We start from the raw sequence: 24357 nt of genomic DNA, 5'->3' as shown, positions 1-24357 counted from the left end.
GGCCTCCTTCTGCACGTTGGGAATTCTACACCCTCCCTGTTAGGGAGGGATTTCCAGGATTCCGGGGCAACGACCGTGAAGGAACAGTGATATAATTCCAGGTCACATGGTGGTGTGCCCATGTATCTGCTGCCCTTGTCCTTCTCGTTGGTACAGGTCACGGTTTGGAAGCTGAACCACTGGAATCCATATGGTGAAGGTGTACCCACTGGACCACCACCTGTTCTCCAGGCCCTTTGCCCTGTCCAGCCTCTTAAGTCGATGCTGGAGTAGCATCTGTCCTGTATGATTCTATGACCGTCAGGTGAGGTGTATTCCTTTGTCAACAGCACCACTTAGTGGCACACATTGGGTATTACAGTGACAAAAATCATCACCACTTTACTTCCTCCCACTCACTCTCTCTATGTCCCCTCTCTGTCTCTCTTTCTCGCTCCCTGACACACTCTCTGTCCCCTCTCTCTCCCTCCCTGACACACTCTCTCTGATTCTCTCTCTCTCTCCCTGACACACTCACTCTCCCTCTCCCTGACTCTCTCTCTCTCCCTGACTCTCTCTCTCTGTCACATATCTCCCTGACACACTCTCTTTCTGACACTCTCTCTCTCCCTGACTCTCTCTCTGTCTCTCTCTCTCCCTGACACACTCTCTCTCTCTCCCTGACACTCTCTCTCTCTCTCTCTGTCTCTCTCTCCCTGACATACTCTGTCTCTCTCTCCGACACACTCCCTCCCTGACTCTCTCTCTCTCTCCCTGACACACTCTCTCTCTCCCTGACACTCTCTCTCTCTCTCTGTGTCTCTCTCTCCCTGACATACTCTGTCTCTCTCTCTGACACACTCCCTCCCTGACTCTCTCTCTCTCTCCCTGACACACACTTTCTCTCTCCGTCTCTCTCTCTCCCTAACACACTCTCTCTCTCCCTCCCTGACACACTCTCTCTGATTCTATCTCTCTCTCTCCCTGACACACTCACTCTCCCTCTCCCTGACACACTCTCTCTCCCTGGCACACTCTCTCCCTGGCACACTCTCTCTCTCTCCCTGATACACTCTCTCTCTCTCCCTGACTCTCTCTCTGTGTCTCTCTCTCCCTGACATACTCTGTCTCTCTCTCCCTGACACACACTCTCCCTGACTCTCTCTCCCTGACACACACTTTCTCTCTCTGTCTCTCTCTCCCTGACACATTCCCTCTCTCTGACACACTCTCTCTCTCCCTGACACTCTCTCACTGACTCTCTCTCTGTCTCTCTCTCTCCCTGACACACTCTCTCTCTCCCTGACACTCTCTCTCCCTCTCTCTGTGTCTCTCTCTCCCTGACATACTCTGTCTCTCTCTCCGACACACTCCCTCCCTGACTCTCTCTCTCCCTGACACACTCTCTCTCTCCCTCTGTCTCTCTCTCTCCCTGACATACTCTGTCTCTCTCTCTCCGACACACTCCCTCCCTGACTCTCTCTCTCTCTCCCTGACACACACTTTCTCTCTCCGTCTCTCTCCCTAACACACTCTCTCTCTCCCTCCCTGACACACTCTCTCTGATTCTATCTCTCTCTCTCCCTGACACACTCACTCTCCCTCTCCCTGACACTCTCTCTCTCTCTCTCCCTGGCACACTCTCTCCCTGGCACACTCTCTCCCTGGCACACTCTCTCCCTGGCACACTCTCTCTCTCTCCCTGACACACTCTCTCTCTCTCCCTGACTCTCTCTCTGTGTCTCTCTCTCCCTGACATACTCTGTCTCTCTCTCCCTGACACACACTCTCCCTGACTCTCTCTCCCTGACACACACTTTCTCTCTCTGTCTCTCTCTCCCTGACACATTCCCTCTCTCTGACACACTCTCTCTCTCCCTGACACTCTCTCACTGACTCTCTCTCTGTCTCTCTCTCTCTCCCTGACACTCTCTCTCTCTCTGACACACACTCTCTCTCTGACACCCACTCTCTCTCTCCCTGACACACACTCTCTTTCTCCCTGACACACACTCTCTTTCTCTCCCTGACACTCTCCCTCTCTCCCTGACACTCTCTGTCTCTCTCTCTCCCTGACACACACACTCTCTCTGACACACTCTCTCTCTGACACACACTTTCTCTCCGACTCTCTCTCTGTTTCTCTCTCTCCCTGACACACTCTCTCGCTCTCTCTCTCCCTGCCACACACACTCTCTCTCTCTCTCTGACTCTCTCTCTCTCCCTGACACACTCTCTCTCTCTGACACACTCTCTCTCTCTGTTTCTCTCTCTTCCTGATACACTCTCTCTCTCTCTGACACACTCTCTCTCTCTCTGACACACTCTCTCTCCTCCCCGGATTTATGTAGTGGGCATCTTGGCAAGAGTCCTGGGAGCAGGTTATCTTTCCAAGCAAGGAATCTACATCGATTGGAAAGCAAACGGATTCGTTACCCAATTGGAAGTTACTCAACTGTCAGATAAACAGCCCTCCGCCTCCAATCCCCCGCCCCCACGCCAACCTACCCCCTCCATTTTCAATATCTGGCGTAGAGAAATGTTCAAAGCCCCTGGAGGGTTGTCAACCCTACCCCACACTCAGGAGGGCAGTCGATTGAGCCAACCTTCCCGCTGACGGTCACCTCCTGCCCGTGCCGTGCTCGGGTCTGAATGTAGGACTCAAACTGGTTGCTTCACGGCGCCAGGGTCCCGGGTTCGATTCCCGGCTTGGGTCACTGTCTGTGCGGAGTCGGCACGTTCTCCCCCCCCCCCCGTGTCTGCGTGGGTTTCCTCCGGGCGCTCCGGTTTCCTCCCGCAAGTCCCGAAAGACGTGCTTGTTAGGCGAATCGGACATTCTGAATTCTCCCTCGGTGTACCCGAACAGGCGCCGGAATGTGGCGACGAGGGGATTTTCACAGTCACTTCATTGCGTCGTTAATGTAAGCCTACTTGTGACAATAAAGATTATTTTTTATTATTAAAAACCCTATTCTATCATGGCTCCTGACCAGCCACATCACCTCCTCCCGTGAACACGCGCCTGCATCAATCAGCAAGTCCAGTCAGAAACAGCACAAGCTCTGCAGGAGGGCGTAAGATGCGCTTGCCAGCGAAGTACTGCCTTGGTTACCGGATGGATTGCAAAGGAGGCAAAGATAAGCTGCCGTGAATATAGAGGCGTAAGCTCGCTGAAGCCCTGCGTCCTGCTGGGCGAAGTACTGGCATCCATTTCGAGATGGACTGGGCCTGCAGGTGAGGGGTTGGACATACCTGGAGAGCGCGTGCCAGTTCAGATATACTGATTGGCAGCGCACAACTTTAAATGAACATCAGTGCGAACAATTCGCACCAGAAGCCACCATGAGGCGATATTGTCCGATTGACGCGCTCAAGGTTCACATGGTTCAATCAAGTTCTGTTAGATGTGTTGAGGAACGCAGAGGCAAGCCCGACTCACGGCCGCCTTGCACGGTCCGACGGTGGGCTCTCACCGTCCAGTGAGCAAACGTTCCACCTGCGTCCTTTCGCAGTCGCTTTCAGCGCCCACGTCATCGCCCAGATCCACGACGTGGACGTTTCCCGTCCCACCTCTCCGGTCCTCGGCCCTGCTCCCGGCCTGGGCGGCAGCCCCTTGCGCCCCGGTGTTGCTGTAGTAGGCCTCAGGCTGGTCCTCGAGGGTGGGCAAGGTGGAGAGAAATTCCCGGAGCAGCGATCCCAGTTCAGCGAAGGTCGGCCGCTGCTCTGGGTTCAAGAACCAGCAGCTGAACATGAGGTGGTACCTGGGAAGACAAGGCAGCCATCAGCGGAGAAGGGCAACCCTGAAGTCTACCTAACGGCCATTGGCGCACAGTAACTTCTACCCGATTGGGGCCAATTCATGAAGGGATCCTGCGCACAAAGGAACTGACTCCAACAAACACTACTGAGGTCTGTACTCGTTGGAGTTTAGAAGGATGAGGGGTGATCTTATTGAAACTTACAGGATACTGCGAGGCCTGGATAGAGTGGAGGTGAAGAAGATATTTTAGGAAAAACTAGGCCCAGAAGACACAATCTCAGGCTAAAGGGACGATCCTTTAAAACAGAGATGAGGAGGAATTTCTTCAGCCAGAGGGGGGTGAATCTGTGGAACTCTTTGCCGCAGAAGGCTGTGGGAGGCCAAATCACTGAGTGTCTTTAAGACAGAGATAGATAGGTTCTTGATTAATGAGGGGATCAGGGGTTATGGGGAGAAGGCAGGAGAATGGGGATGAGAAAAATATCAGCCATGATTGAATGGCGGAGCAGACTCGATGGGCCGAGTGGCCTAATTCTGCTCCTATGTCTTACGGTCGAATGGCTCCCGGCCCCGGGTCACCGTCCGTGTGGAGTTTGCACATTCTCCCTCGTGTCTGCGTGGGTCTCACCCCCAGAACCCAAAAAGATGTGCAGGGTTAGGGGGACTGGCCGCGCTAAATTGCCCCTTAATTGGGAAAAAAAAAGAATTGGGTACTCTTAAATTTATAACAGAAAAAGGTATCAGAGATATGCAACTAAGGTTGGCAAATGGAGTTCAGATCCACATCGGCCATGATTTACCCGAATGGTCAAATAGGCTTGAGGAGCTGGAGTCGGCGTCAACTACTGACCCTCTGTACATATCGTTCTCACAGCAAGCTTCCCACTAAGATGATCAGATGGATCACCGGTCAGTTGTACCGTTAGCTGAGGGCGAGGCGCTCGACAAACGCTCGCCCTCCAAACCATATCACAAGATCTTCGACGCCCACTTCAAAAGTTTAGCGTCTTATCTGAAACTAGCACCTCCCACAGGGCAACAATCCCCCCAGAGTAGCGCATTGAGGTCACGGCCCAGATTGTTCTCGAGTCGGGTTCGCGTTCTCTCGAGTAGGATGTACTGCAACTGGGCAAAAGAACGACGTGCGATTTGAGGCTAGGTGCATTGACCCATCGCGTGTGCTATCTTACATCCCCGAGGGTCAGTTAGACCCAGTTGAGTAACCACCTAATCTCGGAATTTTTAAAAAGTAAATTTAGAGTACCCAATTCATTTTTTCCCCCCAATTTAGCGTGGCCAATCCACCTACCCTCCGCATCTTTGGGTTGTGGGGGGGCGAAACCCCCGCAAACACGGGGAGAATGTGCGAACCCCACACGGACAGTGACCCAGATCCGGGATCGAACCTGGGACCTCGGCGCCGCGAGGCAGCAGTGCTAAGTAATCTCTGAATTTCAGCGGTTTGAGGATTCTTTCTGGGGCCACGGTTCGAGCTGATCCAGTACTGTACTGCCCGCTGTCCTTTGAATGGGACATTAAGCCAATTCTCCTTACTTACTCTATCAATTGGGCAGCACAGTGGTTAGCACTTTGACTTCACATCGCCAGGGTCCCAGGTTCGATTCCCCGCTGGGTCACTGTCTGTGCGGAGTCTGCACGTCCTCCCCGTGTCGGCGTGGGTTTCCTCCGGGTGCTCCGGTTTCCTCCCACAGTCCAAAGACGTGCAGGTTAGGTGGATTGGCCGTGATAAAGTGCCCTGAGTGTCCAAAGGTTAGGCGGGGTTATTGGGTTACGGGGATGGGGTGGAAGTGAGGGCTTAAGTGGGGTCGGTGCAGACTCGATGGGCCGAATGGCCTCCTTCTGCACTGTATGTTCTATGTATCTATAAATCTCAAATCCTCTATTAAATCCCCCATTGGTCTTCTCCACAAGGTGGCAAACAATCAGTGTCTTTTGTTTCACGGGGCGCCCCCCCCCCCCCCCCGCCTTCATCCCCTCCTTGATACTTTTCCGGGTCGGAAAATCCCAATAGGTTGAGCAAGGGCAACTCACAGTCTGTCAAGGCAATCGGATGGCTGTTTCAGCCGGTTCCCCGCATGCAGGAAGTCGTAAATCTCATGGTTTTGCAAGCCGGGATAGGGTGCCTTCCCCCAAGTCTCAATCTCCCACATCGTCACCCCGAAGGACCACTGGAAACAGGAAGGAGATGCAAGTTTGTCTCAGTGCTACTGGGGTGATCTCCAGGCTTGACTAGTGCAACGCTCTTCTGCCATCTCCCCACCCCCTGCAAACTTCGACGCTCCCGTATCTCTACCCCCCCCCCCCCCACACTCTTCCACGACCCAACTCACACCAGGTCCCGATCCCCCGTCAACTTCCAGTCCATCAAGGCATCAAATATAAAATGATCAGCCCCCTTACGTGTCTCTAATTCCCGCCTGGCCTTTAGCCCTCAGAGAACTCTGCAATTCTCCAATTGCGCCCTCTTGAGTCATGACGATTTCCTTCCTACTACGTTGAAGGTGGTCGTTGCCACTTTCTGCGGGTCTACTGCGTGGCAGACGCACACCGCCCCGGGACACCAACTAAAAGCTCAGAGATTAGCACCCAATCGCTCAGGCGATGGCTCCGACTGGATAGGTACAACTGTACACATCATGGGGTGGGGGGAATGTCACTGTCCCCTTTGTGCGGAGTTTGGTGCTTTCTGGCAGTGACGTGCTAGAGGTGACACAATTGCTCCCAGGGCTGGATGGGCTGGGAAGAAGTCAGACATGCTTCTTATTCCCGCGCCCTCTTTGGGGCGTGCCTGACCCGTGACCACTCGCGACGAGAGGGGGTTGGGGCCCGATTGCGACACCCTCCACTGGCTCTCCCTCGCTGCGTTCGCCCCAAAGTAATTCCATGGCTTCAGTCTCTACTCCCGCTCCTTCCCTCCCACACCGCTCCCCCGATTGGATTCCCCGCCCGGGCGAATTGGCGCGTTGGGCATGGACTCTGCCCACGACGGGGCAAGAGACGGGAGCGGGGATCAGGAGCAATCCTCGTTCCCTGCCGCTGCTGGAGGTGCCTCGAGTGACTCCCGGTCCCCCTTCGCTGTTGCTTTCATCTGCAAAGTGTGTGGCAAAATGGCGTACCACGTCACTTTTAGTCGTGTAGATCAACTCCGCCATGCTCTCAATCGCCATCCATTTCACAGGCATCTTGCAGACGGCCCTCTGTTGATAATAATTACTGCTGTAGATCTTTCTAGACAGACCAAAGTCAGCGACGCACACCCTCATACTGTCACACAACCTGCAGAGGAGGAATGGACGTTAGAGGTGTTGTGTTATGTACTCTGGGATAACACAGGCTGCAACCGGATGCAGCTTTAACCAAAAGATACTCCAGACCTCGAAGTTAGTCCAATCTGATTTATTGAACCAGTAGCACAGTTAGCACAGTTCTCTAGGAGTTCGACTCCCTGCTAACCTAAGTGTGGTTACTCTGTCTGACTGAACCAGACTAGCTCTGAGCCACGTGCTGGAGGTGTGACGCTGTACACACACCCTGACTCACTCAGTAGATGTTCATCAGTGGAAAGAGGCGGAGTGTGAGTGCCTCGTGCCTTTTATAGTGAGATACCACCCCTGAGTGTCCTGCCCGCTCATTGGTCATGTCCTGTTCTCTGTGTCCATTAGCTGCCTGTCTGTATATCATTATCTACATGTCTGCATATCATGACAAGTGGGAGGAGTCGGATAATGGAGCAAGTCAGAATCCTCCCTGCCCTCAGCTCCCGCTCTACCCAGTCTGCTCCACTGACTGTTTTATATAATACTTCAGGCGAATGTCTCAACCCCAAGACACCTGACCACAATCTCGGTAGCAAACACTGACCGACCCCCTGCTGTACCTATCCTGGGAGTGTTTGATGGGGACAGTGTAGAGGGAGCTTTACTCTGTATCTAACCCCGCGCTGTACCTGTCCTGGGACTGTTTGATGGGGACTGTGTAGAGGAAGCTTTACTCTGTATCTAACCCCGTGCTGTACCTGTCCTGGGAGTGTTTGATGGGGACAGTGTAGAGGGAGCTTTACTCTGTATCTAACCCCGTGCTGTACCTGTCCTGGGAGTGTTTGATGGGGACAGTGTAGAGGGAGCTTTACTCTGTATCTAACCCCGTGCTGTACCTGTCCTGGGAGTGTTTGATGGGGACAGTGTAGAGGGAGCTTTACTCTGTATCTAACCCCGTGCTGTACCTGTCCTGGGAATGTTTGATGGGGACAGTGTAGAGGGAGCTTTACTCTGTATCTAACCCCATGCTGTACCTGTCCTGGGAGTGTTTGATGGGGACAGTGTAGAGGGAGCTTTACTCTGTATCTAACCCCGTGCTGTACCTGGCCTGGGATTATTTGATGGGGACGGTGTAGACGGAGCTTTACTCTGTGTCTAACCCCGTGCTGTACCTGTCCTGGGAGTGTTTGATGGGGACAGTGTAGAGGGAGCTTTACTCTGTATCGAACCCCGTGCTGTACCTGTCCTGGGTGTGTTTGATGGGGACAGTGTAGAGGGAGCTTTACTCTATATCTAACCCTGTGCTGTACCTGTCCTGGGAGTGTTTGATGGGGACGGTGTAGAGGGAGCTTTACTCTGTATCTAACCCTGTGCTGTACCTGTCCTGGGAGTGTTTGATGGGGACAGTGTAGAGGGAGCTTTACTCTGACTCTAACCCGTGCTGTACCTGTCCTGGGAGTGTTTGATGGGGACAGTGTAGAGGGAGCTTTACTCTGTATCTAACCCCGTGCTGTACCTGTCCTGGGAGTGTTTGATGGGGACAGTGTAAAGGGAGCTTTACTCTGTATCTAACCCCGTGCTGTACCTGTCCTGGGAGTGTTTGATGGGGACAGTGTAGAGGGAGCTTTACTCTGTATCGAACCCCGTGCTGTACCTGTCCTGGGTGTGTTTGATGGGGACAGTGTAGAGGGAGCTTTACTCTGACTCTAACCCGTGCTGTACCTGTCCTGGGAGTGTTTGATGGGGACAGTGTAGAGGGAGCTTTACTCTGTATCTAACCCCGTGCTGTACCTGTCCTGGGAGTGTTTGATGGGGCCAGTGTAGAGGGAGCTTTACTCTGCATCTAACTCCCTGTCCTGGGAGTGTTTGATGGGGACAGTGTAGAGGGAGCTTCACTCTGTATCTAACCCCGTGCTGTACCTGTCCTGGGAGTGTTTGATGGGGACGGTGTAGAGGGAGCTTTACTCTGTATCTAACCCCGTGCTGTACCTGTCCTGGGAGTGTTTGATGGGGACAGTGTAGAGGGAGCTTCACTCTGTATCTAACCCCGTGCTGTACCTGTCCTGGGAGTGTTTGATGGGGACAGTGTAGAGGGAGCTTTACTCTGTATCTAACCCCGTGCTGTACCTGTCCTGGGAGTGTTTGATGGGGACAGTGTAGAGGGAGCTTCACTCTGTATCTAACCCCGTGCTGTACCTGTCCTGGGAGTGTTTGATGGGGACAGTGTAGAGGGAGCTTTACTCTGTATCTAACCGCGTGCTGTACCTGTCCTGGGAGTGTTTGATGGGGACAGTGTAGAGGGAGCTTTACTCTGCATCAAACCCCAGTATCTAACTCCACCCTGAGTTATTGCTAACTGGCTCACCGAAGAGGCTAACAACCGATCGTGAACTTAAACCAAGCTACCGACTGCTTGAACACCACTCACATGCAGTTCCGAGCTGCCAGGTCTCGGTGCAGGAAGCCTTGGTTACTCAGATACGTCATCCCAGAAGCGATGTCAATCATGAACTTCAGGAGGAGCTGCAGAGGCAGCTGCTGGGGAAGGAGAGAGAGGAACGGTCTGAATATCCAGCAGAGAGAACTGGTTCTGATGATACACCATCTCCCTGCATTATTTGGTGTCAGGTGTCACAGTGGGTTCCCACCCTCTCACACTTGAGGCAGAAGGTTCGGGGTTCAAACCCTCACTCCATAAAGCTGATCGCAGGATCCAGGCCGACAATCCCAGTGCAGCGCTGGGGGAGCGCCGCATTGGCGGGGGTGCCATCTCTCTCTCTCTCTCTCAGTCGAAATGCTAAACCGAGGTCTTATCTGCCTCCTCAGGCCTACGTTAAAAGCCTCTTGGCACCGTTTGAGGAGCTAAGCCCCTATCTGCCTGGCGTCCTGATCAATATTCACCCCTCAGCCAGTCACGTTGCTGCTTGTGGGACCTCTCTGCGTGCAAATTGTGTTTCCCGTAACATAACAGTGGCTACGCTTCAAAGTAATTGGTTGCAAAGCTCTTTGTAAAGCCCAACCCGGAGATTGTGGGCGGCACGGCAGCCCAGTGGTTAGCACTGTGGCTTCACAGCTCCAGGGTCCCGGGTTCGATTCCCGGCACGGGTAACTGTCTGTGCGGAGTCTGCATGTTCTCCCCCGTGTCTGCGCGGGTTTCCTCCGGGTGCTCCGGTTTCCTCCCACAAGTCCCCGAAAGACGTGCTTGTTGGGCGAATCGGACATTCTGAATTCTCCCTCCGTGTACCCGAACAGGCGCCGGAATGTGGCGACGAGGGGCTTTTCACAGTCACTTCATTGCAGTGTTAATGTAAGCCTACTTGTGACAATAAAGTTTATTATTATTATACTTTATAATAGGAAACAGGAGTGGACCATTTAACCTCTCAAACCTGTTCTTCCATTTAACTAGATCATGGATGACCTTCTACCGAACCATTCTACCTCCATGTCCCTTGATATCTTTAATATTTACAAATCTATTGATCTCAGTCTTAGACATACTCAGTGACTGATTCTCCACAGCCCTCTAGGGGCAGAGAGCTCCAAAGATTCACCACCTGCTGACTGAAGCAATTCACATAATCTCGGATTCGTTGCGTCGCGGATGGGGCCCATTCGGCCCATCGCCCCGGCGCCAGCTCTCCGGACGAGCATTATGGTTCAGTGCCGTTTCCCCTGCCTTTTTCCCGTAACCCCAGTCCATTGTTTCCCACTCAAACGCTCCGATTGACCCTGCCTCCACCACGCCTGCAGACAGTGCCATTCCAGACCCGAGCCACTCGCTGTGGTTTCTCGAAACACGTTTGTACGGGGGCGGGGGGGGGGGGGGGGGGGGGGGGCGGGGGGGCGGGGGGGGGGGGCTGCTGGCAATAGATACAATAAGATGCTGACAACCGGGCCCAATGGATTGACATGATTTACAGCCGGTTACCACGGCGTTTTCTCTGTGCCTTGCATTGAGGAGGAAGCTGCGAAGGTCTCCGTGCGGCATGAAGGGCAGGATGACCATTGGCGTGGGCACCGGTTTCTGGGAGCACACCTCGAACGATACCCCTACGGAAATAACAGCAGAAATAACCAAAATCAGCCAATGACCATTCAACATTCCCAACAGGGGTGGAAAATCCCTGGCTTGGACGGTGAACCTTTAGAAATGACCGGACCAGCCCTGTAGTGATATCCAGATAACAATATTGTCATGAGAATGTCGCTCTAAGAAATGTTGGGCTGCTCATGTCACTGCAGTGATGTCAGAGTGTGGGTGGAGCTGAGCTCGGGTTCTGCTTTTTAGTTTCACTTTGAGAAAGCTTGGGTGTGTCTGTCTTTTTGGTTTCGTTTTTCAGCGTGTCGCAGCTGAAGTCAGACAAAGCAGCTGTACTGCTGAGCTCGCTGCCATGAAGGACTATCTCTTAATCATTTGGTGAATTCAGAATTATAAATGTTTTCAGTATTGAATGTAAATCCTGATGTGCTTCTGTTTAAAGGTTTGTTAAGTCTTCTGGGTGTAAAAGGACAGCATACAGATTACTTAGTGTTGTATTCTTTGGGGGGTGTATTTGATTTACTGGTTGCTAAGATATTCACTGTATGTTTTAAAATGGTTAACTTGAGTTCATAGAATAAACATTGTTTTGTTTTGAAAAATACTAGTCCATTTCTGCTGTCCCACACCTGTAGAGTGGGCCGTGTGCTCCCCATACCACAATCTATTAAAGGTTTTGGGTCAGGTGAACTCCATGATACACTTTGGGATTCTCGAAACCCTGACCCAGAACACAACACCAGGTTAAAGTCCAACAGGTTTGTTTCAAATCACTAGCTTTCGGAGCACAGCTCCTTCCTCGGGTGAATCATTCACCTGAGGAAGGAGCAGCGCTCCGAAAGATAGTGATTTGAAACAAACCTGTTGGACTTTAACCTGGGTGTTGTAAGACTTCTTACTGTGCCCGCCCCAGTCCAACACCGGCATCTCCACATCTTGGTTATTTATATGCTAACTGCTTTTACGTGGACCCTCAAATCAGTTAGGAATCTAGCTTGATGTAGCTGGAAAAAGCTTTGTCCGTAAACCAGCCTTTGTTTTTTCATGTATTTATTTAAGGCGTAGACGTTTGGATGACATCCATGACATGAAGTGTGATTGATGATGGCAGCTCAGAATTTCTTATCAAAGTAACCGCAAATGTTACAGTGGTTAGCACAGTTGCTTCACAGCTCCAGGGTCCCAGGTTCGATTCCCGGGTCTGGGTCACTGTCTGTGCGGAGTCTGCACGTTCTCCCCCGTGGGTTTCCTCCGGGCGCTCCGGTTTCCTCCCACAGTCCAAAGATGTGCAGGTTGTGGTGATATGCATCACTGTAAATACACAAGGGGTTAATGCAAATACACTATGACTAAGTAAACACTAGAGGGAGCACCAGAGACGTAATGACATGCAGACACATCTAATGAACACATAGAATAGGACACGACCAATGGGCAGTCAAGACACCCAGAGGTGGCACTAACACAAGGGGGCAGTACACAACCCATATAAAAGGACAGGGCACACATGCTCTGTCTCTTTTCCACAGGCGACACTCAGAGAGAAGCACAGGGGCAGATCGGAAGCATCACACCCACCGCATGGCTTAGAGCAGACTGGTTAGTTAGATTGAGTTACTCAGTGTGCTTAACACAACATCATGATGTCTCTCGTGCTCTCTCTAGTGTTTACTTAGTCTTAGTGTATTTGCATTAACCCTTTGTGTATTTCCAGAGATGCATATCACCACACAGGTTAGGTGGATTGGCCAAGCTAAATTGCCCTTAGTGTCCAAAAAAGGAGAGGTGGGGTTACTGGGTTACGGGGACAGGGTGGAGGCATAGGTTTAAGTAGGGTGCTCTTTCCAAGAGCCGGTCAGACTTGATGGGCCTCGAATGGCTTCCTTCTGCACTGTAAATTCTATGATTCTCTAAATTCTGGGCATTCAGGAAGAATCTTCGGGCCTTGTAAAGGGTGGAGAGGAAACTTATAAGAATGGCGAATATCGGGCAGCACGGTGGCACAGTGGGTTAGCCCTGTTGCCTCACGGCGCCGAGGTCCCGGGTTCGATCCCGGCTCTGGGTCACTGTCCGTGTGGAGTTTGCACATTCTCCCCGTGTTTGCGTGGGTTTCGCCCCCACAGCCCAAAGATGTGCAGGGTTAGGTGGATTGGCCGCGCTAAATTGCCCCTCAATTGGAAAAAATTAATTGGGTACTCTAAATTTATTTTAAAAAAGAATGGTGAATATGATACAATAACACAATTCATCCAGTGCAGGAGGAGGCCGCTTTCAAAGGGGAATTGATAGATCTTACGGGGAAATGTTTCACGGCTGTGAGGATGGGTCAGGGAAGTTGGAATAATTTTTTTTAACATTCATTTTTGTTATGGGTTGCGGACTTCGCTGGCCGGGCCCAGCATTTGTTGTCCTTCCCTAATTGCCCCTCGAGAAGGTGGGGGTGAGCTGCCTTCTGGAACCCGCTGCAGTCCATCGGATGTAGGTACACCCACTGTGCGGTTAGGGAGGGAGTTCCAGGACGTTGCCCCAGCGACAGTGAAGGAACGGCCGATATATTTCCAACTCAGGGTGGTAGGCCGCTCGGAGGGGAACCTCCAGGTGGTGGGGTTCCCAGGTATCTGCTGCCCTTGTCCTTCTAGACGGTAGCTCTTTCATGCACCTGGGGCAGGCACATTGGGCCTTCATCAACGCTCTATAGACTTTCCAGAGAGAGAATGCAGCAGACTAATTCCGGGGATGGCAGAACTGTCCTGTGAAGGGAGACAGGACCTTGCATTCTCCAGCGATCAGAAGATCGAGAGGTGACTTCATTGAAACTTTCAACATTCACAAAGGGCACCACAGGGTCGATGTGGATGTTTGCCCCTGGGAAGGGGGGGGGGGGGGGGGAGGAGGTGGGGAGCTGGGGTCTTGAACCACAGTTAGGTGGGGTGACAGGGATAGGGCGGGGGGAGTGGGCCCAAATAGGGAGCTCTTTCAGAGGGTCGGTGCAGACTCGATGGGCCAAATGGCCTCCTTCTGCACTGCAGGGGTTCTGCTGACCCAGTAATCCAGAGGCCCAGACTGAGGGTTATGAGCACAATTCTCACTGTGGCAGGTGGAGGAATTTAAATGAAACACATTAATCTGGAATTTTAAACAAAATTAGCCTCGGCGACGGCGACCAGGACAACTATCGCCGATTGTTCCAGCTCCTCTACCTGGCCAGCAGGCAAACTGGGCAGAGGAATTTTGCGAGGAGGTCGGCAGGATTACCTCAGCCTCCCCAGCGAAAGCTGCCGCAATCGGGTAACCCCATACCTATGAGTCTGAGGACGTTTGGGTGGTCGAAACCTTGCATCAATTCCGCTTCCCTCAGGAACGACTCCAGCTCGGGTTTTGAATCCAGTCCCTCTGGAAGGCAAAGAGAAGGTTTGACGCCCGCGTAACGGCATGTCGGATGGACACAGAATTCCATTCGGCCCATTGACCGTCTGAAAGAGCACCCTACCTAGGACACTAGGTACAGAATCCCAATGGACCCAAATCCCTTCCCATTCACTCCCACTGTCCACAATCCCAATGGACCCAAATCCCTTCCCGTTCACTCCCACTGTCCACAATCCCAATGGACCCAAACCCCTTCCCGTTCACTCCCACTGTCCACAATCCCAATGGACCCAATCCCCTTCACTCCCACTGTCCACAATCCCAATGGACCCAAATCCCTTCCCGTTCACTCCCACTGACCACAATCCCAATGGACCCAATCCCCTTCCCATACACTCCCACTGACCACAATCCCAATGGACCCAAACCCCTTCCCGTTCACTCCCACTCTACACAATCCCAATGGACCCAAACCCCTTCCTGTTCACTCCCACTGTCCACAATCCCAATGGACCCAAACCCCTTCCCGTTCACTCCCACTCTACACAATCCCAATGGACCCAAACCCCTTCCTGTTCACTCCCACTGTCCACAATCCCAATGGACCCAAACCCCTTCCTGTTCACTCCCACTGTCCACAATCCCAATGGACCCAAACCCTTTCCCATTCACTCCCACTGTCCACAATCCCAATGGACCCAAACCCCTTCCCGTTCACTCCAAATGAACACAATCCCAATGGACCCAAACCCCTTTCCGTTCACTCCCACTGCCCACAATCCCAATGGACGCAACCCCCTTCCGTTCACTCCCACGGTCCACAATCCCAATGGACCCAAACCCTTTCCCGTTCACTCCCACTGTCCACAATCCCAATGGACCCAAACCCCTTCCCAATCACTCCCACTGTCCACAATCCCAATGGACCTAAACCCCTTCCCGTTCACTCCCACTGTCCACAATCCCAATGGACCCAAACCCCTTCCCGTTCACTCCCACTGTCCACAATCCCAATGGACCCAAACCCCTTCCCAATTCACTCCCACTGTCCACAATCCCAATGGACCCAAACCCCTTGCCGTTCACTCACACTGTCCACAATCCCAATGGACCCAAACCCCTTCCCGTTCACTCCCACTGTTCTCAATCCCAATGGACCCAAACCCCTTCCCAATTCACTCCCACTGTCCACAATCCCAATGGACCCAAACCCCTTCCCGTTCACTCACACTGTCCACAATCCCAATGGACCCAAGCCCCTACCCGTTCACTCCCACTGTCCACAATCCCAATGGACCCAAACCCCTTCCCGTTCACTCCCACTGTCCACAATCCCAATGGACCCAAACCCCTTCCCGTTCTCTCCCACTGTCCACAATCCCAATGGACCCAAACCCCTTCCCGTTCACTGCCACTGTCCACAATCCCAATGGACCCAAACCCCTTCCCATTCACTCCCACTATACACAATCCCAATGGGCCCAAACCCCTTCCCGTTTATTCCGATTGTAAAGAACAGAAATGGACAAGCTCTCTCCCATTCCGTGCCACTGTGTGGAATCCAAATTCACTTTCTAATCATACATATAGCAACGGATCAAATCCCTTCTGATTCACTTCCACGTCTAGAATCCCTACAGACTAAATGTCTGACTGTACAAGGTCTGAGGTATCAAGCATGTGTTTTAAATCTGTCGTTATCGTAACCCCCCTGCATCATTTCCTGGGAAAACAGTCCCAGGTTCATCACGATCTGACTCCGCGGAGTATGAACTTACGTTTCATCGTCTTAACAGCAACATTCTGGACAACGCCATCGGTTTGGGCTAGTCTTCCCCGGTAAACTGAGCCAAACTCTCCTAATGATCAGGGATAAGAGACAGAGAAGTCAGCTCACCCATACCGTTCTGGCAACCATTAGACACCCCGTCCGCTGCATTCAATTGAGAAGGTTTGTCGGTCGCCGCAGATAGCGCCTCCGCCTGGCATAGTACTGAACCACGCACTGATGGACGACCTATTGCCATACCAAGTCAATCCATCTCAGATAAGACTGTGTGCGTTAGTGCTATCAGGTCATTGACAGGATTCCGTAGACAGGGAGCAGTTAAGGTGGTGGGGGGGAGGGGCCAGGGCGGGGGGGGGGAGGGGCTGTAAATAAACCAGAGCTCCTGCACCTGATCATTTAATAGCAATAATCTTTTATTCGTGTCACATGTAGACTTACGTTAACGCTGCAATGAAGTTACTGTGAAAATCCCCTCGTCGCCACATTCCGGCGCCTGTTCGGGGACACGGAGGGAGAATTCAGAATGTCCGATTCGCCTAACAAGCACATCTGTCGGGACTTGTGGGAGGAAACCGGAGCACCCGGAGGAAACCCACGCAGACACGGGGGGGGGGGGGGGGGGGGGGAACGTGCAGACTCCGCACAGACAGTGACCCAAGCCCGGGAATCGAACCCGGGACCCTGGCGCTGTGAAGCGACGGTGCTAACCACTGTGCTACCGTGCCGTCCCTTGACCAGTGACCTCAGCAGCAAAATGCACTCGTCCGATACGGAAGCTTGGGTGTGGTGGCCCCCGAGGATCAATGGAGGCTCAGACACTTGCGCCTCGGGAGGACGCTGACGCCTGAGGGTCTCTTGCCTGGCAACAGTCCGTGCCGTCGGGAGGCACAGGAAGAAGAAGATACCATCGAAGTGAAGCAAAGGTACAAAGTTCACTCCGTCTTTGGTCCTTCATCGCAGATGTGCTGTCTACCTCCCTTCAGGTACAATCTTTGCAATCGGAACACGGGACCACCACACTTTGCCTCAGGTGTCTCCTGCGGTTCAATGAGGTTCTAGCCTCTGAGTGGAAACGTTGTGGTTCGATTCCCACCTCAGAGACGTGACCACCTAACCGGTGTGGGGCTGAGGCAGTGCTACGTAATCGAAGGTTCATAGAATCCCTACAGTGCAGGAGGAGGCCATTTGGCCCAACGAGTCTGCACCGACCCTCCGAAAGAGCACCCCCACCTCGGCCCACCCCTCCTCCTAACTCCGTAACCCCACTAACAACTTATCACGGCCAACCCGCCTAACCGGCACATCTTTGGACTGTGGGAGGAATCCGGAGCACCCGGAGGAAACCCACGCAGGCACGGGGGGGAGACGTGCAAACTCCACACAGACGGACACCCGAGGCCGGAATTGAACTCGGGCAGCACGGTAGCACAGTTGCTTCACAGCTCCAGGGTCCCAGGTTCGATTCCCCGCTGGGTCACTGTCTGTGCGGAATCTGCACGTCCTCCCCCGTGCGCGCGTGGGTTTCCTCCGGGTGCTCCGGTTTCCTCCCACAGTTCAAAGGTGTGCGGGTTACGGTGGATCGGCCGCGCTAAATTGCCCCTTAGTGTCCAAAAAGGTTGGGTGGGGTTATTGGGTTACGGGGATAGGGTGGAGGTGTGGCCTTAAGTGGGGTGCTCTTTGTCAGGGCCGGTGCAGACTCGATGGGCCGAATGGCTCCTTCTGCTCTGTAAGTTCTATGATTCACTGCCGCTGGGAGGTAGCTGCTGTTCCGCCCTTATCTTTCGAACACAAAGTCCCCATCTGCCTCTCTCAGTCGCTACTCGTAACAAAAGTAAGGGGAGTTCCCGCATCCAACGTCACTAAAGCAGTTCCTCAGATTTGTATCTCATTGTTGCTTGCGGGAGCTTGCTGTGCGTACGTTAGCTGCCAGGTTTCCAATGTTACCCCGCCGGCTGCGCTTCAGGGGTACGTCATTGGTCACAAAGCAGTCTGAGGCGGTTTGAGGGGGGGGGGCACTGCACAAATTCTCGGCCCTCTCCCTCCTTCGCCTACCTTCACCAAGGACTTCACCCAGGGACAGAGAACTCCGATCCCGCATCACCTTCCTCAGGTTCAGCTTCAGAGAGTTACTGATTCCTAGATGTTGCACTGGAAGACGAGAAAGGGTACAGCGAACGTCAGCGAGATACGATACAGCAAACCGAACAGTTTAGAGAGGAAGAGAGAGCCAGGAGGAGCGAGGGGAAGTGCAACTGGGCGAGAATCCCAAACAATTCTTTTTTCATTTGTAAAACTATGAGGAATGGATACTTCACCCCAGGAGTGATGACTCCAACCAATAGGCAGCTTTTATGTCAAGGTAAACTTTAATTCAAACACAGAATTAACCGCAGTAACATCAGAGAAAATAGCTTCACATTATCAGTTAAGCAGTTCTTAAACACAAGGAAAATCTTATACTTACTATCTGTATCTGCTACTAACTCCAATTAAGCAACCCAATACAGTTCAAATGCCACTTATAAATAAAGTTCATCTGTATCCCGTTAAGATGTCACATGACCTGCTCAGCTAGGACTAAATACAACCCCTCATAAATTATCGACTCTCCGGGGAATCTCCAGCAACCATAACAATATTCCATTGGCCCTTTATCTGTAACCGATGAAGTGGATGGAATGGATCTTGACCTCGCCTTTTACGACCTCTTAATTACAGCTTCAGCAGATACACAGTTTGGATACCTCAACCAAGGTTCTTTAATAATATTGCTGCAACAAATATTTACCTTAACCCAGGCTATTGATAACATTACTGTCACAAATATAAAATGTAATATGTAAAAATTTCAACATTTATCACACAACAGACAAGGATTGAGACAGATGAGAGGGAAAGGAGGATAGAAGGTGGTTAGTTGGATTGGCCATGCAAAAGATTTCCCCTGTGTCCAAACATGTGCAGGTTAGCTGGGGTTACGTGGCTAGGGCGGGGCCTAGGTAGGAAGCTCTTTCAGAGAGTCGGTGCAGACTCGATAGGCTGAATGGCCTCCTTATGCACTGTAGGGATTCTATGGATTTGATGAAACAAGTACTTATAGAACAAAGAAAAGTACAGCACAGGAACAGGCCCTTCGGCCCTCCAAGCCTGCGCCGACCATGCTGCCCGTCTAAACTAAAATCTTCTAACACTTCCGGGGTCCGTATCCCTCTATTCCCATCCTATTCATGTATTTGTCAAGATGCCCCTGAAATGTCACTATCGTCCCTGCTTCCACCACCTCCTCCGGCAGCGAGTTCCAGGCACCCACTACCCTCTGTGTAAAAAAACCTGCCTCGTACATCTCCTCTAAACCTTGTCCCTCGCACCTTAAACCTATGCCCCCTAGTAATTGACCCCTCTACCCCGGGGAAAAGCCTCTGACTATCCACTCTGTCTATGCCCCTCATAATTTTGTATACCTCTATCAGGTCGCCCCTCAACCTCCGTCGTTCCAGTGAGAACAAACCGAGTTTATTCAACCGCTCCTCATAGCTAATGCCCTCCATACCAGGCAACATCCTGGTAAATCTCTTCTGCACCCTCTCTAAAGCCTCCACATCCTTCTGGTAGTGTGGCGACCAGAATTGAACACTATACTCCAAGTGTGGCCTAACTAAGGTTCTCCATCGTAAAGTTAGAAGTGGGGAGGTTAGTTGATGACTGCGCAAGGTTCAGAGCCATTTGCCACTCCTCAGATACTGAAGTAGTTTGTGTGCATATGTAGCAAGACTTGGGCGCAAATCGGGACTGCGCTCATAATTGGCAAGTACCATTCATGCCACACAAGTGTCAGGCAATGACCATCTCCAGCAAGGCAGAATCTAACCATCGCCCCTTGACATTCAATGGCATTACCATCGCTGCATCCCCCGCCATCAACATCCTGGGGGTTACCATTGACCAGTAATTGAATTGGACCCAGCCCGTGGCTACCAGGGCAGGTCAGAGGCTGGGAATCCTGCGGAGAGTAACTCACCTCCTGACTCCCCCCAAAGCCTGTCCACCATCTACAAGGCACGAGTCAGGAGTGTGAGGGAATACTCTCCACTCGCCTGGATGAGCGGGGCTCCCAACAACACTCGAGAAGCCCAACGCCATCCAGGACAAAGCAGCTTCGCTCGATCGACACGCTAACCGCAAACATTCGCTCCCTCCACCCCCGACGCACAGCGGCAGCCGTGTGCTCCGTCTACAAGACGCACCGCAGCCACTCGCTCCTTCGACAGCACCTTGCAAACCCGCCACCCGTAACAGCCTCCCCGAACAGGTGCCGGAATGTGGCGACTAGGGGCTTTTCACAGTAACTTCATTTGAAGCCTACTTGTGACAATAAGCGATTTTCATTTCATTTCTCTTGAAGGACGAGGGCAGCAGACGCATGGGGAACACCATCACCTGTAACGTCCCCTCCAAGTAACACACCATCCTGACTTGGAACTACAATAGAACAAAGAACAAAGAAAAGTACAGCACAGGAACAGGCCCTTCGGCCCTCCAAGCCTGTGCCGACCATGCTGCCCGTCTAAACTAAAATCTTCTACACTTCCTGGGTCCGTATCCCTCTTTTCCCATCCTATTCATGATTTGTCAAGATGCCCCTTAAACGTCACGATCGTCCCTGCTTCCACCACCTCCTCCGGCAGCGAGTTCCAGGCACCCACTCCCCTCTGTGTAAAAAAACCTGCCTCGTACATCTCCTCTAAACCTTGCCCCTCGCACCTTAAACCGATGCCCCCCTAGTAATTGACCCCTCTACCCTGGGAAAAAGGTCCTTCACCGTCGATGGGTCAAATCTCCCTCCCGGACCCGGACAGCACAGTGGGTGCACCTACACCACGTGGACTGCAGAGATTCAAGGTGGCTGCGCTCCACCACCCACTCAAGGGGCAATTAGAAGAAGGCGTCAAATGCTGACCCAGCCAGCGACCCCCCCACATTGTGCATGGCTTACCCCTGCTCCGGAGTCCCACGTGAACAAATAAAAAATAAAGAAAAATTGGAAGCGAGAGGGAAGAGAGAACGATGAACAGGATTGCGAGATACAGCCGCGGAAATAAAAAAAAAGAGAATTACAAAACTTTACGCTACCCAAAGACTTGACGTTTGCAAATTAGATTGCAATTGTGTTCAGTTGTAAAAACCCACTGTAATTATTGGCTAAACTATGGCCAATCAGACAGGTGTAACTTACACAGGAGTTCTTCAGGTTTTCTCCTGTACCTTCGTCCTGTCTCGAGTGGTACAAGCTGTGGTCTGTTCTCCACGTTACACCTGGGAAACAAACACTGATTTAGTGAAGGATTCATCACTTAACAACATTGGGACGGCACGGGGGTCAGTACCGCTGCCTCACAGCGCAGGGGCCCCGGGTTCGATCCCGGCCTCGGGCAACAGTCTGTGTGGAGTCTGCATGTACCCCCCGCCCCACCCACGGTAGCTTAGTGGGGCAGCATAGTGGTTAGCACAATTGCTTCACAGCTCCAGGGTCCCAGGTTCGATTCCCGGCTTGGGTCACTGTCTGTGCGGAGTCTGCACATCCTCCCCGTGTCTGCGTGAGTTTCCTCCGGGTGCTCCGGATTCCTCACACAGTCCAGAGACGTGCAGGTTAGGTGGATTGGCCGTGCTAAATTGTCCCTTAGTGTCCCAAGATGTGCAGGTTAGGTGGATTGGCCGTGCTAAATTGTCCCTTGGTGTCCCAAGATGTGCAGGTTAGGTGGATTGGCCGTGCTAAATTGTCCCTTGGTGTCCCAAGATGTGCAGGTTAGGTGGATTGGCCGTGCTAAATTGTCCCTTAGTGTCCCAAGATGTGCAGGTTAGGTGGATTGGCCGTGCTAAATTGTCCCTTGGTGTCCCAAGATGTGCAGGTTAGGTGGATTGGCCGTGCTAAATTGTCCCTTGGTGTCCCAAGATGTGCAGGTTAGGTGGATTGGCTGTGCTAAATTGTCCCTTGGTGTCCCAAGATGTGCAGGTTAGGTGGATTGGCCGTGCTAAATTGTCCCTTGGTGTCCCAAGATGTGCAGGTTAGGTGGATTGGCCGTGCTAAATTGTCCCCTAGTGTCCCAAGATGTGTAGGTTAGGTGGATTGGCCGTGCTAAATTGTCCCTTAGTGTCCAAAGATGTGCAGGTTAGGTGGATTGGCCGTGCTAAATTGCCCCTTAGTGTCCAAAGATGTACAGGTTAGGTGGATTGGCCATGATAAATTGTCCCTTAGTGTCCAAAGATGTGCAGGTTAGGTGGATTGGCCGTGCTAAATTGTCCCTTAGTGTCCAAAGATGTGCAGGTTAGGTGGATTGGCCGTGCTGAATCGCCCCTTAGTGTCCCAAGATGTGCAGGTTAGGTGGGGTTCCGGGAATAGGACCGGGGGGGGGGGGGGGTGAACCTTTAGGAGGGTGGGTGCATGCTCGATGGGCCGAATGGCCTCCTTCTGCACTGTAGGGATTGTATGAACATGTCTAAATTCTCATGTTTACATATCCTTCCTGCTGATAGGAATATACTTTCTGCCGTCATACAATGGCGCCAGTTTTTTCCACGATACATTTCTCGGTCCCCATGTATTGTCGAAACTGAGGGACGTGGGCCCTGGGTGGGTTTTCACATCCATCAACAAGGGAACGAAGACTTCACGGTTATCAGTAGACCTCCAACAGATTTTTTTGTTGAATTCAAATTCCACCATTTGCTGTGTTCCTGTTGTCAAAACTGGTGCCTCAGAGTATTACCCTGGGTCTCCGGGTGACTAGTCCAGTAACGGTACCCCCTACCGCCCAGCCTCTCCTGCGTTACAGAGAAAGACGCTGAATATACACCACAAGAGACCAGGCCGTTCAACTCAAACTGTTCCTGCCGATGTTTACGAAGCCAGCTCGGCTCCATCGAAACCTACAGCGATTTCCTAATCTCCCCTTTCCCTTTATGTGTTTCTCTTTTAATTGCTCCATGTTGAGTGGTGAGTTTGACATTCCCAACATTCTTTGGGTGGAGCGGTTTCTCGGGAATTCCCCGTTCCGAGAGACTAATAACACATTGCTGATGTCTGCCTTTGGGACCTTGCCACACTGCGATTGCGTCCTTCTGCCACTTGTGGTGCTGTAGGACCTCTGGTGGGAACCATTCAGGCCCCAAGGCTTGGACTTGGGTTACAGAGGAACTTCCAGCCTCGAAACAACTCTCTCACATCTCGACACGTTTTACAATGAATATGGCAAAAGCAGGAAATACTCAGCAGGCCAGACGGTCTCAGGAGAGGAAAACAGAGTTAATATTTCCGGTTAAAGTCCTTAATTCCATCAGGCTGCGGGGTATATCAGAGAGTGTTACAGTGAGGGGTGTGGGGTATATCAGAGAGTGTTACAGTGAGTGTTGTGGGGTATATCAGAGAGTGTTACAGTGAGGGATGTGGGGTATATCAGAGAGTGTTACAGTGAGGGGTGTGGGGTATATCAGAGAGTGTTACAGTGAGGGGTGTGGGATATATCGGAGTGTTACAGTGAGGGGTGTGGGGTATATCAGAGTGTTACAGTGAGGTGTGTGGGGTGTACCAGAGAGTGTTACAGTGAGGGGTCTGGGGTATATTAGAGAGTGTTACAGTGAGGGGTATGGGGTATATCAGAGAGTGTTACTGTGAGGGGTGTGGGGTATATCAGAGAGTGTTACAGTGAGGGATGTGGGGTATATCAGAGAGTGTTACAGTGAGGGGTGTGGGATATATCAGAGATGTTACAGTGAGGTGTGTGGGGTGTACCAGAGAGTGTTACAGTGAGGGGTGTGGGGTATATCAGAGTGTTACAGTGAGGGGTGTGGGGTATATCAGAGAGTGTTACAGTGAGGGGTCTGGGGTATATTAGAGAGTGTTACAGTGAGGGGTATGGGGTATATCAGAGAGTGTTACTGTGAGGGGTGTGGGGTATATCAGAGAGTGTTACAGTGAGGGGTGTGGGGTGTACCAGAGAGTGTGACAGTGAGGGGTCTGGGGTATATTAGAGAGTGTTACAGTGAGGGGTATGGGGTGTATCAGAGAGTGTTACTGTGAGGGGTGTGGGGTATATCAGAGAGTGTTACAGTGAGGGGTGTGGGGTATATCAGAGAGTGTTACAGT

General features: G+C 52.1%; 1 protein-coding gene across 3 annotated transcripts in view; it reads right to left on the bottom strand.

The window, feature by feature from the left end:
• Nucleotides 1–2910: 2910 nt before the first annotated feature.
• LOC140399897 (tyrosine-protein kinase receptor UFO-like) overlaps nucleotides 2911–24357 on the bottom strand; it is a 49326-nt gene continuing 27879 nt past the window's right edge. For 2 of the 3 annotated variants that reach the window (XM_072489376.1, XM_072489379.1), the window contains 9 exons: nucleotides 21451–21530; nucleotides 18270–18365; nucleotides 16207–16287; nucleotides 14360–14452; nucleotides 10949–11070; nucleotides 9446–9555; nucleotides 6877–7036; nucleotides 5792–5928; nucleotides 2911–3740 (listed from right to left, as the gene is read on the bottom strand). In XM_072489376.1, coding sequence (XP_072345477.1) covers nucleotides 3449–3740; nucleotides 5792–5928; nucleotides 6877–7036; nucleotides 9446–9555; nucleotides 10949–11070; nucleotides 14360–14452; nucleotides 16207–16287; nucleotides 18270–18365; nucleotides 21451–21530 — 1171 coding nt within the window. In that variant the 3' untranslated portion in view covers nucleotides 2911–3448. The remainder of the gene's footprint in view (nucleotides 3741–5791; nucleotides 5929–6876; nucleotides 7037–9445; nucleotides 9556–10948; nucleotides 11071–14359; nucleotides 14453–16206; nucleotides 16288–18269; nucleotides 18366–21450; nucleotides 21531–24357) is intronic. The other variant, XM_072489377.1, reaches the window with a different exon arrangement.

Source organism: Scyliorhinus torazame, chromosome 24 (assembly GCF_047496885.1).
Source record: "Scyliorhinus torazame isolate Kashiwa2021f chromosome 24, sScyTor2.1, whole genome shotgun sequence".
NCBI classification, from domain to species: Eukaryota; Metazoa; Chordata; class Chondrichthyes; order Carcharhiniformes; family Scyliorhinidae; genus Scyliorhinus; species Scyliorhinus torazame.
This window is presented reverse-complemented; position numbering and strand designations above follow the sequence as displayed.